General features: G+C 41.3%; 1 protein-coding gene across 1 annotated transcript in view; it reads left to right on the forward strand.

Annotated features, from left to right (window-relative positions):
* The window catches only part of LOC122920516 (F-BAR domain only protein 1-like), a 150,773-nt gene that overhangs the window by 98,492 nt on the left and 34,713 nt on the right, over positions 1 to 17,568 (forward strand). The window contains exons 18-22 of the mRNA XM_044270087.1: positions 550 to 641; positions 1,053 to 1,391; positions 3,750 to 3,844; positions 13,332 to 13,449; positions 14,254 to 14,365. Of these exons, the coding sequence (XP_044126022.1) occupies positions 550 to 641; positions 1,053 to 1,391; positions 3,750 to 3,844; positions 13,332 to 13,449; positions 14,254 to 14,365 (756 nt within the window). The remainder of the gene's footprint in view (positions 1 to 549; positions 642 to 1,052; positions 1,392 to 3,749; positions 3,845 to 13,331; positions 13,450 to 14,253; positions 14,366 to 17,568) is intronic.

A 17,568-nucleotide genomic window follows, 5' to 3' on the forward strand; every position in this document is an offset into this window, starting at 1 on the left:
ACAACACTAGATGACATGGAAGATTACTTATTGTCTTGGCCAGTCACTGGTCTCAGCGGTAATGTCCTTGAACAGCATGGTAACTGCTGAGGCCAGTGATTGACCAGAGCAGTCACGGCACCAAGCCACTTCCTGTTTTCCGGCGGGGACCGGAAGTACCAGGAACGGGGCTGCAGATTGGGACTTTAGACAGGTATTAGTTTTTTTTTTTTATAGGCACAGATTACTACCACTGGGGTTGTTGTCTCCTAGATCAAAGTATTAGCAAAATGTCTAGAGATGTCATTGTACCTGTGTTGTATAACCAGGCAAAACAGTCCTCAGTGAGGAATTGGAATTGCTATTGATGACATATTTATTGTGGTGTGTATTCACAAACACAAATTTTGTCCTGATGATAATTTGAACACCTAACGAGAAATATAACACGTTGGTTAAGGCAAGAACCAAAAGCCACATCTCGCAGTGAAAACGTATTGGTCCTTTTCTATTTTCAGTGTATACCTTGTAGAAGTATCCTTCTTCATTTGTTCATTCTCTTCATTTCAGCTGCGATTCAAATTCTGTTGGCAGCTCTCATCCTGCCCATTCTTCATTTGGACCACTCCAGGAAATTGTTTTTGAACCAGATGACTTTCCAGGTATTCTGTATCTAAGCAAGTCCAGGCACTACCTGCGTAAGGTTTTTCACCTCTGCAATGTTATGCTTCGCTATATGAGATGCAAATGGTATAATTACTAGATCCATTGCATAACAGACACGAAAGGTGCCCAACTGACCCCCTTTACTTTAACAGGATCAGTGGGTTTTCTTTCACAGGGCTGGGTTTTCTACTTGCCAAAATAGTGCAGCATATACTGTGCTGTTTTTTGCCTGGCAGGGAGCCTTCAATGCAGATGTGAACAAAGTCTACGATATCCATATGAAGTACCATGAGACGCCTGTGTTAATAATTATTCTTTATATAGTTTTAATAATAAACTCCCCCCGTTTGCAGTTGTCAGTTTGGTGCTGAATGCAGTCTGAATGCAGTCTTGTTCTTTGAATCTAGTTTGCAGAGCATACAATTTCACCTCAAGCCCATCTCCGTTCTCCTCCTCTTCTCCTGAAAATGTGGAAGACTCTGGTTTGGATTCCCCATTCCATCCATTTTCTGGTCCTTCGCCGGATTCTAGGCCATGGACTCCACGTGATGATTCTTCCACTGGGGACTCTGTTTTAGCGACATCTTCATTTTCTGACTCTCCATCTGACCTGACGACATCAAATTCTACAGGGCAACAGCGTAGTGAAAAAAGAGATACCTGGGAACACAAAGTTACCGCTCCTAGTCCTCCCTTACCCAGCTGCACCACAACAGGAACCACCGAGCTGTTTTCTCCCAACCATGGTTTGTAATTGCATGAACGCTCTATATTTTATGATTCTTCTCACAAAGCATAATAGTTTTTAAAACAGCATTATAATTGTGACATAGAGATTGAGAGACAAACGGATATAGGGGTGGATATATGGATATATTATAAAAATGGGCAGCACGCAGAAAAGGGTTTTGTGAACAAGTTTACCTTTTCATCCATGGCTGTGCAACCTGTTCTAGGGCGTTTTATTTTAAGCCCCAGGACGTTGCAGGGGCCCGTTTAAAAATTTAATTTAATTAAATGTAATTTATTTTTATTTTTCTCCATCATTCTGCACTCAATGCCACTTTGCCATAAAGCCCAGATTAGCAGAGGCTGCAGTGAAGATGGACCTTCTGGAAGTTTTATTAACTTATTCTGGGGGAGAATGAGAAAAGTCATCAGTTCCACCATTGCCTTTTTCTCTGTTTTAAATTTTGCGTTCGCTTTGCGGCATAAATAACATAACTTTATTCTCTGGGTCAGTGCAATTACAGCAGCACCAAACTTTCAACTTTTTGCAAAATTCGAAACTTACAAAAACATTTTTTTTAAATTAAAATATAAATTTTTTCAGGGAAAATATATATTTTTTTAACCTCTTGGGGACATAGGGCGTACAGGTACGCCCTGATGTCCCGGTACTTAAGGACACAGGGCGTGATCGGAACAGAGAGACTGAAATCATTCAGCAGGCACTATGAGCCCCTACACAAGACAGTCGCCCAAATTTTTTTTATAAAACTATGGCTTTCAGAATGTGGAGACACTAAAGAATCTTTTTTTTTTATTAAATGCTTTATGTAAAACTGAAACAAAGAACCAAAAAAAGTAGTCCTATATGGTATTGTCACGTCCGTCACAACCTGCTCTATAAAAATAGCACATGATCTAACCTGTCAGATGAATGTTGTAAATAACAAAAACTAAAAACTGTGCCGAAACAGCTATATCTTGTTACCTTGCCTCACAAAATTTGTAATATAGAGCAACCAAAAATCATATGTATCCTAAAATAGTACCAACAAAACTGCCACCCTATCTCGTAGTTTCTAAAATGGGGTCACTTTTTTGGAGTTTCTACTCTAGAGGTGCATGGGGGGACTTCAAATGGGATATGGTGTCAAAAAACCAGTCCAGCAAAATCTGCCGTGTGCCCTTACAGCAGTTTACTACCAGGTATGGGGTGTTTCTGTAAACTACAGAATCAGGGTCATAAATATTGAGTTTTGTTTGGCTGTTAACCCTTGCTTTGTAACTGAAAAAAAAAAAAAAAAAGGAAAATCTGCCAAAAATGTGAAATTCTGAAATTGTATCTCTATTTTCCATTAATTCTTGTGGAACACCTAAAGGGTTAACAAAGTTTATAAAATCAGTTTTGTATACCTTGAGTGGTGTAGTTTCTAAAATGGGGTCACTTTTTTGGAGTTTCTACTCTAGGGGTGCATAAGGGGGGCTTCAAGTGGGACATGGTGTCAAAAAAACAGTCCAGCAAAATCTGACTTCCAAAAACCGTATGGCATTCCTTTCCTTCTGTGCCCTGCCGTGTGCCCGTACAGCGGTTTATGACCACATATTAGGTGTTTCTGTAAACTACAGAATTAGGACCATAAGTATTGAGTTTTGTTTGGCTGTTAACCCTTGCTTTGTAAAGTAGACATATGGGCAGTGTAAAGTAGTAACAATTTTTGGAGTAATTACTATCTATTATAAAAGTAGAGAAATTGAAATTTGCTAATTCTTCCAAAAAATTTTAAAGTTTGGTATTTTTTTTGAACCCTTAAAGGGGTTGTCCAGGTTCAGAGCTGAACCTGGACATCCCTCCATTTTCACCCAGGCAGCCCCCCTGACATGAGCATCGGAGCAGTTCATGCTCCGATGCTCTCCTTTGCCCTGCGCTAAATCGCGCAGGGCAAAGGCATTTTTCTGAGTTCCGGTGACGTACCGGGGCTCTCTATGGGGCTGACAGGAACCCCGGTGACGTCACCGGCACTGATGGGCGGGATTTGGCTCTGCCCTAGCCAGTAAAACGGCTAGGGCAGAGCTAAAGCCCGCCCCTCAGAGCCGGTGACGTCACCGAACACACTGCTGGGCGGAAGTTACCGCCCGGCAGTGTGTTATTGTAAACACAAGAGCCTGTGCCCTGCGCGATCTAGCGCAGGGCACGGGAGCGCATCGGAGCATGAGATGCTCCGATGCCAGGCTCAGGAGGGCTGCCGGGGTGAAAATAAGGGTATGTCCGGGTTCAGCTCTGAACCCGGACAACCCCTTTAACCTTTAACAAATAAAGGTAAAGGTGTAACGTGTGTAATCAGTGTGCTAAGTTCTTTAAAATTTTGTCTTCCCAGATTCCTGGGGAATGTCTTCTGGACTCCGTAACAGTGTGTGTTCCCGTACTGAATCCCCATTTGTATCTGCACGAACACAAAGAAGCAATAATCTCGTAAGTGCAAAATAATGTCCTTTATTTTTTTATTTTTTTTATTTTTTTTTATCCAATCATTATGTGTTCTTGCATAGCAAGACCACATAATGTTATCTCACATATATATTCTTATTCTTATTCTTATTCTTATTATAGCCAAATTTGCCACCCTAACTCCTCCCACAGTTTTTACACTACATAGACAAAAATTTACCAAAACGTGCAGATTGTTCCCGATCGGATTGCTATTACTTTGTGGAGCGATCCCACCCCCGGGGCCCCCGTGGCGGGCCCCGGAAGCCCCCTTTTTTCCCATAGACTTTGACAGGGTACATTTTCAAATCGCTCCCACTCGCCAGGCTTTGACGCTAAAGTCACCAAACTTGGGTCACTTAGTCATGGAGTCAACCCGAAAATTTTGGGCACATTTCGGGGACCCCAAAAAGTGGGCGGCGCCACACAGAACCAATCAAAATCTCCCCATTGACTATAATGAGACCTTCAAATTGCTACTTCTCCCACATTTTTAGGAGTACAAATTCCAGACTTTGCAGACTTGGTCGGCACCCACCCGAGTACCTTGCTTGTGCTTTGTTACCCGATCCCACCTTCCGGGCCCCTGGGACAGGGCCCCCAATATCCACGTTTTTCCCATTGACTTTGACAGGGACAATTTTCAAATCGCTCCCAGTCGCACAGATTTTAAACTAAAGTCACCAAACTTGGGTCACTTAGTCATGGGGTCAACCTGAAAATGTCTGTCACATTTTGGGGACATTAAAAAGTGGGCGGAGCTACAAACAACCAATCAGATTTTCCCTATTGACTTCAATGAGAAAATTTAAAATTGCTGCCATTTCAACATTGTTAATGGCAGGGTTGTTAAACTTAATATATTCGGTTAATAGGTGACTAGAATTCAAATGTTTTAAAGTGGGCGGAGTCTACAACGGCCAATCAAATTTCAGCTATATGTTTTAATGGGAAAATTTAAAACTGCCGCTGCTCTTAGACTGTTAATGGCAGGATCCCCAAACTTGGTACAGTTGGACAATTTAGGATTAGGATTACAATTCAGAAAAGTGGGCGGGGCCAAAAACAACCAATCGGATTTCTTTGATTGATTTCAATGGGAAAATTGAAAAATGCTGAAAATTGAAAAATGCTGCCATTATTGATGTCAGGGGCTTCAAATCTCAGAAATCAGGTCATAGATTACTTTGGCTTCAAAAATTGAAAAAGTGGGCGGAGCCAACAACGACAAATCATATTTTCCCTATTGACTTCAATGAGAAACCTTTAATTTGCTGTCATTCTCACAATATTTAAGCCAGAATACCCAAACTTGGCACCGTAGGTCATTGGGTGACTGGATTCAAACATGTATAAAAAGTGGGCGGGGTCTACAACGGCCAATCAAATTTCAGCCATTTGTTTAAATGGGAAAAATTCAAACTGCCGCTGCTCTTAGACTATTAATGGCAGGGTTCCGAAACTTGGCACAGTTGGTGACTGGAGGACTGTGCCAATGTATATCTCATTTTGGGGATGCTAAAAAGTGGGCGGAGCCACAAACAACCAATCAGATTTTCCCTATTGACTTCAATAAGAAACCTTTAAACAGCTGTCATTCTCACAGTATTTAGGCCACAGCACCCAAACTCGGCAAGGTGGGTCAGTGTGAGACAAAGGTCAAAATTTATAAAAGTGGGCGGAGTCTACACTCCACCCAGTTACTCCGCCCACTCCAGTTGTAAGCTACTGGTGGAGGCAAGAACACTTCACACAATTTCCCCAGAAATTGTACCTTTTTCTAGTTTTTATTGATTCTTTTGGTTTTGTACATAAACAAGAAATAAAATAATTACACAATAAGTACATACCCTGTTGGGTACAGCAATTGTCAAAGAATTTATACAATAACCTAATCCAATACCCCCCTCCCTCCTCTGAACTGCACTAAACGCAAAATAATAAGTCTAATTTCTCTAAAGCAATTCATTGAACCCAAAAATCCAGAACATCACAATTTTCCAGTTTTGCGTTAATAATGTTTAAGGGGTCTTCCCTTCTCATACATTCATGAGGATTACTGCTAATGGCCGGGACACAACTGTATTTGACCTTTGAAACAATACCTAGTACACAAGCAGACCGACAAGTGGCCGTGCAGTAAACAACAATTGAAGCTGATGGACACATTTGCACTGATTTTATTGTTCATATGCTTCCTAAATGCAACATTTCTGATGAGGACTGTAATTGCAAACCCCACCACCGATCTACCCAGACATGTATCCTTGAACTGTACACAGTTGGCAACTGCCATGTCTTCATAATGCCACATGAAGTCTTGTGTGTTATAGTGCACTTTCTATTAATCTCCATATTGCCTTGCCTTGATATTTTAATGCAGGCTGATGGAGGGATATACATGTATTATTTTGGACAACTCCCTAAAGTGTACACTAGTGGCTGAGGTAGCGAATGCACAGTCCCCTTTAAATAAACACTAAGCAAAAAATCTCTCCATTTATTAAAAATGTTGAAGATCGTGTAGCATTGGTTTTCACTTCACACATACTTACTACTTTGTGTTGGTCTATCTCATAAAATCCCAACAACATACATTTTAAGTTTTTCTGGGTGTAACGTTAAAAAAACTTGGAAAAGTTCAAGGGGTATAAATCTCTTTTAATGAGAAATGTTTGGTACCGTGTTAGCCAGTACTCCTTTTAAAGGCACTGTACGGGTGACTTGCATTATTCCTTCCCATGTGCATAACCTTACATTTGTCAGTGTTAAACCTCATCTGCCACTTCTCTGCCCAAGCCTCCAGTCTATCCAGATCCCTCTGTAGTAGTATACTGTCCTCATGAGTGTAAATTACTTTACACAGTATAGTGTCATCTGCGAAAATTGATATTTTACTGTGCAAGCCTTCTACAAGATCACTAATAAATATATTGAAGATGATAGGGCCCAATACTGACCCCTGAGGTACCCCACTAGTGACAGTGACCCAATCTGAGTGTGTACCATTAATAACCACCCTCTGTTTTCTATCACTCAGTTACTTACCCACATATACACCAATTTCCCCGAAACCTTTTATGTGGCATAGTATCAGATGCTTTGGAGAAGTCAGTATATATGACATCCAGCAACTCTCCCCAGTCCAGTCTAGAACTTACCTTCTAATGGAAATGGATTAGATTAGGTTGACATGACTGATTTCTCATAAACCCATGCTGAAACGGCATTATACACTTATTTTCATTGAGATACTCCAGGATAGCCTATTTTAGAAACCTTCAAACCGTTTACCCACAACAGATACTAGACTCTATTGTGTTATTGGCACCACCTTTGCGAAGTGCCAATCCTGTGGAACACTCCCTGTCATTATGGAGTCCTTATATATGTCTATTACATTACCTAATTCTCTTAGGATACGGGAGTGTATGCCATCTGGATCTGGTGATTTGTCTATTTTAATCTTAAGACACCACAGCACTTTCTGGGTCAGACAGGCCACTTTTAATGGGAGTTTATTTTCACACTCAGCATTTCATCTGACATCTCATTTTTCTAAGTGAATACAGTGGAGAAAAAAATATAATAAATGTGCGTGTGTGTGTAGGCTTAATTAACGTCAGACGCATGGGAAAGCTGGGTAGCATTTTCTGAAGTGTCAGTGCCCTATAGTTTTGCAGGTTCTACGTCTTTCTTAGTTTGGGTTGTCCATTGAAGTGAATGGGCATTAAACCCCACCCGTTTCCCCCGAACTTTCACAGGAAGGGAAAAAACTCGTCCCCCAGCAGAAGATGGAGTGCTGGGAGGAGGAAACAAGGAAACTGCTTTCTATAGCAGCTTGCAGATAGAACTATAGACAAACTTTACTGTGTGTTATGTTTTTTTTTTTTTCTTTTTTTTCCCTCTTGCTTTTCAGGGTTTAGTGGTCTTAGAATCCACTAAGGACCCAAGTACAAAATAAAACTTGGTATTGCACAATATCCATTGACTATAATGGAGTTCATTCAGTTTCCGTTTAGGAACCAGTTTGTTTATTTTTTTTTTTTTTTTTTTTTCACCGAACAAAAAAGTCCTGTAAGCAGGACTTTTGTCTGGTCATTTTAAAGAAATCTGTGACTGAACAGAGCTTCCAATGCAGAGGTGAACAAGCCCTTAGACTGATGTAGTAAGCTTACATAAGTAATATGTAGCAGTACAATGTTTATCTTCCTGTAAGGACTGATCCATGGAGGTTATTAATTATGCAAACCCCAGTAGTTCAGTTCCACATGTATGTGCTAAACTGCTCTATCGAACATTATAATCAGATTTTATTGTATTTAGTACTGTAGTGCTTCTCTCAGGCAGTTATGCTGTAAATCCTAATACTCGTAAATTCATTAACTTAGGGCTCATTCAGACAGCCGTGAGTGTTTTGCAGTCTCCAAATTGCGGATTCGCAGAACACTGATACCGGCCCGTGTCCGTCCCACATTTTACAGAATGCACGCGGCCAGCCCTATAAAGAAAATGCACATTATTTTTTGCAGAGCCGCGGAACGTAACCGTGTGCGGTTTGTATTTAAAGGAATACGGTCGTCTGAATAAGCCCTTATTCTGCCGATTTCTTCCAATGGCATACTGTGAGAACCAATACCAGTATTACATTTGAATTTACTTTGCAGTTGCATAGTAGGACAAGTAGAACATTGGAGCGTTGATGATTTTGCCAAGAACTTCTTAAGTGTTGATGGAAAATTAACTGCAATATCTTTGCAGTCCAAATACATGTATTGTCCAGATCTTACTGTGAGTTAAAGGAACACATCCAAACTGTAGATACTTCCAAACGCGTTTCAGAGCTGCCAAGTCTCCTTTCTCAGTGGCATATATATATGTATGCTACTCTATAAAGTCTCAGTTTTGCGCGTTATTTATACTGGCTAGTCTAATGATAGAGACGTGGACTAGGGGGAGAGTCCGTTTAGGAAGCTTGATAAGCCAGCCTGAAAAGATGTGTTTTTTAAGGCCTCATGCACACGACCGTTCCAATTTTTGCGGTCCGCAAGTTGCGGATCTGCAAAAAATGGAAGCCGCCCGTGTGCCTTTTGCAATTTGCAGCACGGGTGGCCTATTGTAGAAATGCCTATTCTTGTCCGCAAAACGGACAAGAATAGGACATGTTATATTTTTATTTTTTTTGCGGGGGCCACACGGAGTGCTGTCCGCATCTTTTGTAGCCCCATTGAAGTGAATGGGTCCGCACCTGAGCCGCAAAAACTGCGGCTCGGATGCGGACCTGAACAACGGTCGTGTGCATGAGGCCTAAGGCACATTTGAAGGTGAGGAAGTTTGGCATGAACCTGATAGTCCGAGGCATAGCATTCCAGAGTGTAGGTGCATCTTGAGAAAAGCCTTGAAGACGGGAGTGAGAGGCACGAATTATGGAGGATGTTAGTCTTAGATCACTGGCAGAACAGAGAGCACAAGTAGGGTGGTAGATGGAAATGAGGGAGGAGGTGCAGTACTTTGGTACTTTTATACTGATGGCCTATCCTCAGGATAAGAATCTTTCGCGCAGGTCAGATAACCCCCACCCTCTAACCATGAGCTGTGCTTCTGTTTCTCCAGTGCTGAAATTACACAGCTCCACCCATAGTGTATTGGGCGGAGAAGGTTACTGCATCCCTGCTACTGTCCACTTCAATTGGAGCTACACTGCAATATCAGTTTTGTTCACTACACTGTGGACAGGAGCTACTGCAGAACAGCCAATTGGCGCGAGTGCCGGATGTCAGACCCCGCCAATCCGATATTGACAGGATAGAACATCAAAATAGAAGTCCAGAAACCATTTTTAAGGGGTGATTCACACTGTCTTTTGCAGGCTGGCTTTGGTGCCAATGCTGTGCCACAAATATGGCATGCAGCCATGTGGCATCCACCTCCCTTTGTTTTTAATGGGAAGCCATGGTTAATGACAATAAACCACACAAAATTCTTTCTGCAAAAACTACTGTATGAAAGGCTGCTAAGAGAATAATTCATTTACTACTCCAAATATGGCAATCGGAACAAATCTCTGGATTAATGACCCATCTCCAGAAATCTAGTAAAAAAAAAAAACAGCAATATTTTTACACATCAGGTAAGGCATCCAGGATCTTCTAAAACTTGAACAATGTATCAGCCATCATGGCCTCCTGTGGCAGGGAGTTCCATAATCTCACTGCACTAATTGTGAAACTTTCTTTCCTCCAGATGTAGAGGATGCCCTTTTGCAGGGCCGTCTTTGCCAAGGGGCAAAAGGGGCAGCTGCCCCGGGCCCAGTTGCTCCTGGGGGGCCCAAGTCAGCTGCCTCTTGAGCCCTGCTAGGCACTGCCCTGGGTGTCAAGCCTGAGTCCAGGCATGTACTGTGTTAAAGTTGTGATCTAGGACCATAATGACATCACCATGTGACCAGTAACCTAGCAATTACTAGTCACATGGCTATGAGGTCATCACAGTCATCATCACATATAGTGGGGTTCTGTATACTGTGGGGGGGGGGGGGGCTTTATATTTTGGAGTGCTATACTGCTGTACTATATACTGCGGGGGGCTGTATTGTGTATAGTTTGGGGTGCTGTATACGGTGAGGTGTTGTATACTGTGGGCTGCTATACTGCTCTACTATATACTGTGGGGTACTGTATAGTGTGGGGTGCTATACTGCATACTGTGTGGTGCTGTATACTATAGGGTGCTATACTGCATACTGTCGGGTGCTGGGGTGCACTGTAACACTAGGGTGAGCCGAGGCCTGGTCTCCTTCCTGCAGAGCGGTGCCCACTTCCAGCCTGAGCCCATCTGCCCAGAGCACTGATCCTGAGCCGCTGGAGTCTTCAGAACTGGAAGTATTTACTGTCATTCACTGGACTCTACCAGGTGTGTGTTGTGGTGGAGGGCGTGATTGCCTGCTAAGGTGTGGGAAGGCGGGATCCAGGGGGCCCAAGTAAATTTTTGCCCAGGGTCCAATCAATATTAAAGACGGCCCTGCCCTTTTGTCATAGTTATTGGCCTAGGTGTAAAAAGATGATTAGAATAATGACTGTCCATTCATATATTTGTACACTGCAATCCGATCTCCAGACTAAGCAAGCCCAAGTTGAATAACCTGTCATGGTACTGCAAACCACCCATTCCATTAATTACCTTGGTTGCCCTCCTCTGCACTTGCTCTAGATCATCTATGTCCTTCTTATATGCAGGCACAATATAATGTACACAATATTTCATGTGTGGTCTGACTGGTGATTTGTATAGAGGCAAAACTTTGTTCTTGTCACCTGAGAAAAGTATAAAGCTATAAGCAGGTTCAGGGGATCTATACATTAATGGAGATTTCAGCATGAAATATATAACTTATTTTTCCATATCAGATGTGTCCATAGCCTGTAACTCTTTCACTACAGCGCTGGAACGTGAGGCAAACCTGGCGCCCGCTCGCACGTGCAGCGGACGTCATGGCCTGCAGGTCTCTGCTGTTTTAAACGGCAGAGACCTGCTGCTAATTACAGCAAATGGCAATAATGCTGATCGCGATAATTAAAGCCTTTTAGATGCCGTGATCAAGAGGCTCAGAGACTCAAAGGCCGGTGAGGATGCTGGTAATTGATTTGAATGTGCTCGGCCTCCCGGAAGAGGCTGGAGGCATTCATGCTGCAGTTCTTATTTTGGGTCAACATAAGAAATGAGCAATGGTCAGTAATCAGTAATAAATGCATTTTAAAGACCCATGATTGTTCAAAATAAAAAAATTAGATTTTATATCCTCAAATACGAGCTTCAAAATAATTACAAAAAAGTTACAAAAAACTGTGTAAAATTTAAATCACCCCCCCCTTTTCAATATAATAAAAAAATAAATGCCTAAATGACCTAAAATATAAACATCATGGATATCACCACCACATTTTTTTTCTCCCAGGCTGTGAGCTGTGCGCTGCGATTGGCCAGCGCTACAGCCTAGGAGGAGGAGACGCCCAGCAGAACAAGGGCAGTCTCCGCCTACTATAACTTAGTGACCGAAGATACCGGAGGACATAACGGGAGAATGGAGCGGCGCCCAGGGATAATAGTAAGTGCAGTGAGATCCCTGGGCGCCGCTGTATATGTCAGGATACTTAGTTCACAATGTTTTTCCAGGTGAAAGGTCCTCTTTAAGAGCTATGTAAACCTTTAGTGGCATTTTATTTTTGAAAGTAGGATGCACACAGCTAGAAAAATATTTAACCCTTTGTGACAGAACGGCTTAATAGGTTTAAAGGGGTTCTCTGGGAATTAAGAAAATGAAAATACTTAGATATTACTTTTATAATAAATATATTCTCAAATACCTTTCATTAGTTATTATGTCTCATTTTGTCTAGGGAGCAATCATTAGGCGAAATAAAATGGTGCCATCCTATTAGTCCACAGAAAACCTGTCCCAATCACAGGAACTGAGCTAAAGAGCTGCCTCGTCCTCCTCTTTGCTGGCCAGGGATTATGATCCTGAATACAGATAAGATCTTCAGCTGAATCTCTGCAGGAATGGGGTTCATGAGAAGACATGAGAGGAGGGTGGAGGTGTGGATAATGAGCAGCAGCTCTTGTATGCAGTCTCCATTACCACAGTCTGTTCTGTCCGTCCTCTCTTTACTTCAGCTGTTTCCTCATGAACTCCATTACTACAGAGATTCAGCTGAAGATCTTATCATCTGTATTCAGGATCATAATCCCTGGGCAGCAGTTAGGAGGCTAAGGCAGCTCATTGCTCTGAAGTAACTTGTTCTTCTGTGTGATTAGGACAGGTTTTGTGAGTAATAATTGGACAGCGGCTATTTTATTTCTCCTACTGATTGCTCCCTATAAGAAATGAGACATTAGAACTTATGAAAGGTATTTGGGAATATATTTATAATAAAGTAATGCTTGGGTATTTTTATTTTCTTACTTCCCGGAGAACCCCTTTAATAAAGGCCAATTGAAAAAAATATATTTTTAGCCCCAAATGAGTAAAATACTATTGTAAAAAAATTATCCCCCAAAGGTGTACATAGCCTTTAAGCATTATAGATTTGCATAATATAGTATATAATCATTGCTTATTTTTAAGTAAATGTCCACCCTTTTGTGGATCAGCGTTAGTATTTTTGTTTATCTTCCATAATGCTCTTTTGTATTCTATAACTCTGTGTTGAGCCTCCATTTTTCCTAGTCTACACTAGGTTAATGGTGCCTGTTAACTCCATCGAAAATGAAGGTTTATAAGTGAAAAAGTCCTTCACAGTACATATCGGCAGAATGTTGTGACTCAGTAGGTTTGAAAGTTACTGCAGTCCGGAACATTTCTCAAGCATTGTTTGGATGTTAGGTCTGAATTGTCTAATTGAATTTTACTGTATATATTGTGTGGTTGTAAAATGACTAAAACTTTATGCATGCGATCTACAAATTTGTTTCCCAGACAGCCTCTATCAGTCAGTCAGTCAATCAATCTCTACAGATTCCTGGCCCTCCATCTAGTACAAACAGTGACCGTGGATTCTTCTCTCCTCCAACTTTAAGTGCTGGACTGTCTGTTGGTAAGAATACGTGGAAATATTACTTTGATACATTTATTTATGATTAAATATATTTTTTCCTTACATATTTCAACTCTGTTGTGACATCCATTTTTGCAAGCTGTTATTATCCCGTACTGTTCCAGAGCTTGTTTTGGAAACCCATTTTTTTAATACCCATTTTGTAAATTTTTAGTTATTAAAGAGATTTCTGCTTTTCGGGACCCTTATGTTATAGACTAGAGCAGACGGTGTGCAACAAAGAGTGCAAGTCCAACACCAAAAATGTTTAAAACACTTGTTCAGTTTCATGATATTGATGACCTGTCCTCAAGATAGGTCATCAATATCCGATCGGTGGGGGTCCAAATCCCGGCACGGAGTTATTCAACTGTACCAAAACTACAGTTTGTCCCACAAAGTGAGTCAAAGAAATGAGTAAAAGCACGCCCTCTGACGATGGAAAAATGAAAAAGTAATTGCTCTAAGGATATGGCAAGATAAAAAGAAAAGATTATTTTTCTAAAAAAAAAAAAAGAGTAGATTTATTGTGCAAAAGCAGTTGTAGACCATAAAAAAATATATAAATTGGGTATTGCCATAATCATACTGACCCACAGAATAAAGGTAACATGTTATGTATGCCACACCGTGAAAACTAAAAAATTTATAAAGCACAAAAACAATTGCAGAATTACTATTGCAGCTTTCATACAGCCCTCGACAAAAAATGATTTGTTACTTTTTTTTTTTTTTTCGCTTCTCTAGTCCTATTTCAATATCATAATTTGTAGTCTTAACTTAATTCTATTTGCGTTCTTCCAGGATTATCTCGAGGACCCAGTCCTGTTGTTCTTGGATCTCAGGAGTCTCTTCCTGTGGCAGCTGCCTTTACAGAATATGTGCATGCTGTTTTTGAAGAGGGTGGATTAGAGGGGTAAGTCTGCAGACATGTACCGTAATTAGAAGCTATATTTTTTTTATACTGTTTTAACCTCTTAAACTGTACTTCGACATACAGTTATGTCATGGAGATGGATGGTCCAGGGCTTCCCTTGCAAAAACCTTCTCAAACTTGACTATTCAACAAGGTTCTATAGTCCTGCTTATCGTTATTGGTACCCATGAAGTTTAAATAATGTGGAATATCACCAGAAAAAAATAAAGCAAGTGAAACAGCTTTTTTGTATAGAGCACTCGTGTTAAATACAAAGAGCAAATGATAAACAACAATTTAAAACAAAAAAATATATAAGGTAAAGGTAAGGTAAAAATAGAAAAACCTAAAGCTTGATGTGACACTGGTATTGGCACCCTTTACATTTAATTAGTATGTAAACACATTTTCACTCGCCTGTGGTAAATCACAAACAAGAATCACCTGTGATTGTCGGTGCCCATGTGACATGAATTAGCCAATGAATGATGACTTCAGTGTTTGAAAAAAGCCACATGTTAGGCCCTGTTCCTTCATCACAATGGTGAAGACAAAGGAGCTGTCTGAGGACATCAGAACTGCCATTAAGAAGTTTGCCAAGCTTGGAACCGTCAAGAACCTTCCTGGATGTGAGGGAAGAGGAAAATTGACAAGATGTCTTCGAAGGTTGGTAAGAATTGTGGAAAAAACACCTCGTCAAGCATCCAAAGACCTGAAGGCCAACCTGGAACAGTCTGGGGTCATGGTTTTAACAAGTACCATATGCCACAAACCAAACCAAGCAGAGCTTTATGGGCGAAGGCCAAGAAAGAAACCATTGCTAAAGAAAAGCCATAAAAAGGAACGACTGATCTGAGCCAGAGTACCTTGACAAACCACAATCCTTCTGGGAAAATGTTCTGTGGACAGACAAAACAAAAATTTAGCTTTTTGGCGATGCAAAGCAACAGTTTGTTTACAGACGACGCAATAAAGCTTACAAGGAAAGAACACCCTACCAACAGTTAAGCATGGTGGAGGATCAATAATGCTGTGAGGTTGCTTTGCTGCTTCTGGTGCTGTAGGCCTTGACTGTATCACAGGAATCGTGAAATCACAGACGAGCGTGTCCGGATGCGTCCCGGGGGCATTAAACCCGCGCGAGTAGATACGCAATTGCAGTAAAAAAAAAAACTGAATGTGGTACCCAGACCCGAACTTCTTCACTGAAGGTTAGGTTTGGGTTCGGTGTTGTGTAGATGTAATTATTTTCCCTTATAACATGGTTATAAGGGAAAATAATAGCATTCTTTAATACAGAATGCTTAGTACAAGGTCAATTGAGGGTTAAAAAATAAATAAAAATTAACTTGCCTCCTCCAATTGATCGCGTAGCTGCCGGTCTCCTGTTCTTTCTTCAGGACCTGTCAAAGGACCTGTGGTGATGTCACTGAGCTCATCACATGGTCCATCACCACGGACCATGTGATGTGATGTCACCGCAGGTCCTTTAGCCGGCAGCTCATGATTAAAGAAGTAAGAAGAGACCAGCTGCTATGCGATCGAGAGGAGGAGGAGGTGAGTTAATTTTTATTTATTTTTTTCGTTTTTAACCCTCAATTGACCTTCTACTAAGCATTCTGTATTAAAGAATGCTATTAATTTCCCTTATAACCAGGTTATAAGGGAAAATAATACAGTGAATAGACTGTCATCTTAGCAACCATGTGTGAAAATCGCTCCGCATTTGCACATGGGCGAGTTTTCTGCGCGGGTGCAATGGGTGAGATGAACACATTGCACCGGCACTGAATCCGGACCCATTCATTTCTATGGGGCTGTGCACATGAGCGGATTTTCATGCAACGCACAAGTGATGCGTGAAAATCGCCGCTCATGTGCACAGCCCATAGAAATGAATGGGTCCGGATTCAGTGCCGGTGCAATGCGTTCACCTCACCCATTGCACCCGCGCGGAAAACTCGCCCATGTGAAAGGGGCCTAAGAAAACTTGGTTTGAATCGAAGATAATGGGTCCTCCAGCAAGACAAGGACCCAGAGTACACAGGAATGGTTGAAAAAGAAAAAAATGGCCAGCAATGAGTCCTGACCTCAATCCCATTGAAAATCTTTGGGGTGAGCTGAAATCTGCCATTGGGGAAAAAGGACTGTGCAAACATTCAAGAGCTTGAACAAACTGCAAAGGAAGAGTGGGAGAAAATACCAGATGAGACGTGCAAGAAGCTTCTAGATGGCTACAAGAAACGTTTGGAGGCTGTCATCAATGCCAAAGGGTATTCAACCAAGTATTAATTAGGGGTGCCTTTATTGCTGTTTATTCTCTTTCTTCTTTGAAATTACAACACGTAAGTTGAAAAACAATATTTTATTGTTGTATTACTTTGGATCACGAATTAAAAAATCATAAGGATATAACTTTGGTACATTTCAATTTATTTCTTAGAATATCATACAGTCTATGAAAAAAAAAATGAAGGGGTGCCAATAATGGCGAGCAGCACTGGAAGTCGTTAGAGAAAAGAGGCTTCCTTTGTCACACCATCAGCCCCCCCTGCAGTGTGATTGTGGGGTGCTGATGGTTGCTGTTGTGGTCAGAGGTCTAACAATGGCCTGCCAAGTGTGGAAGCCTGTTAGGCCCTGTATGAGGCCATTTAAAAAAAACTCCTATCAGTAGCATACTGACAGGCAGACATAACACACTGCAGTACATGAGTAGCGGTGTGCATTATGTAAGCATCCAGAACTTGCTTGTTCAAGTACACATGTGAGACTAATAAATATTGTAAAAAAGAAAAATAAATGTGTATAGTACGGTAGCTTACCAATACATCCCTCCCAATTGCAGTTTTTAGCAGTTAACCCCTTAATAACCAGCCTGTTGACGGATCAGATTACATCATCTCATAGAAGTCTATGGATAGGGGAGTGGGTAGGGAGGAAACGCAAAAATAAAAATGGAGACCAAGTCAGATAGACATGATTCAGTGTTATCTCACCAGAGTGCATTATTCACATCTTTAGTGCACAGGACTTCTCTATAATGTCCTAATGATTCTGAGGAAGTGTGACTTGGGGGCAGAATCGGCTGTCTCCATATGTTTTCCGTGGTGAAATATGATGAACAGCAAGTCTCCACCCAAAAGCTCACAGGCATAAATGTGCCAGGTACAAGTCATATAATTGTCAGATCAGTGCTATCACTG

Source organism: Bufo gargarizans, chromosome 1, assembly GCF_014858855.1.
Source record: "Bufo gargarizans isolate SCDJY-AF-19 chromosome 1, ASM1485885v1, whole genome shotgun sequence".
NCBI lineage: Eukaryota > Metazoa > Chordata > Amphibia > Anura > Bufonidae > Bufo > Bufo gargarizans.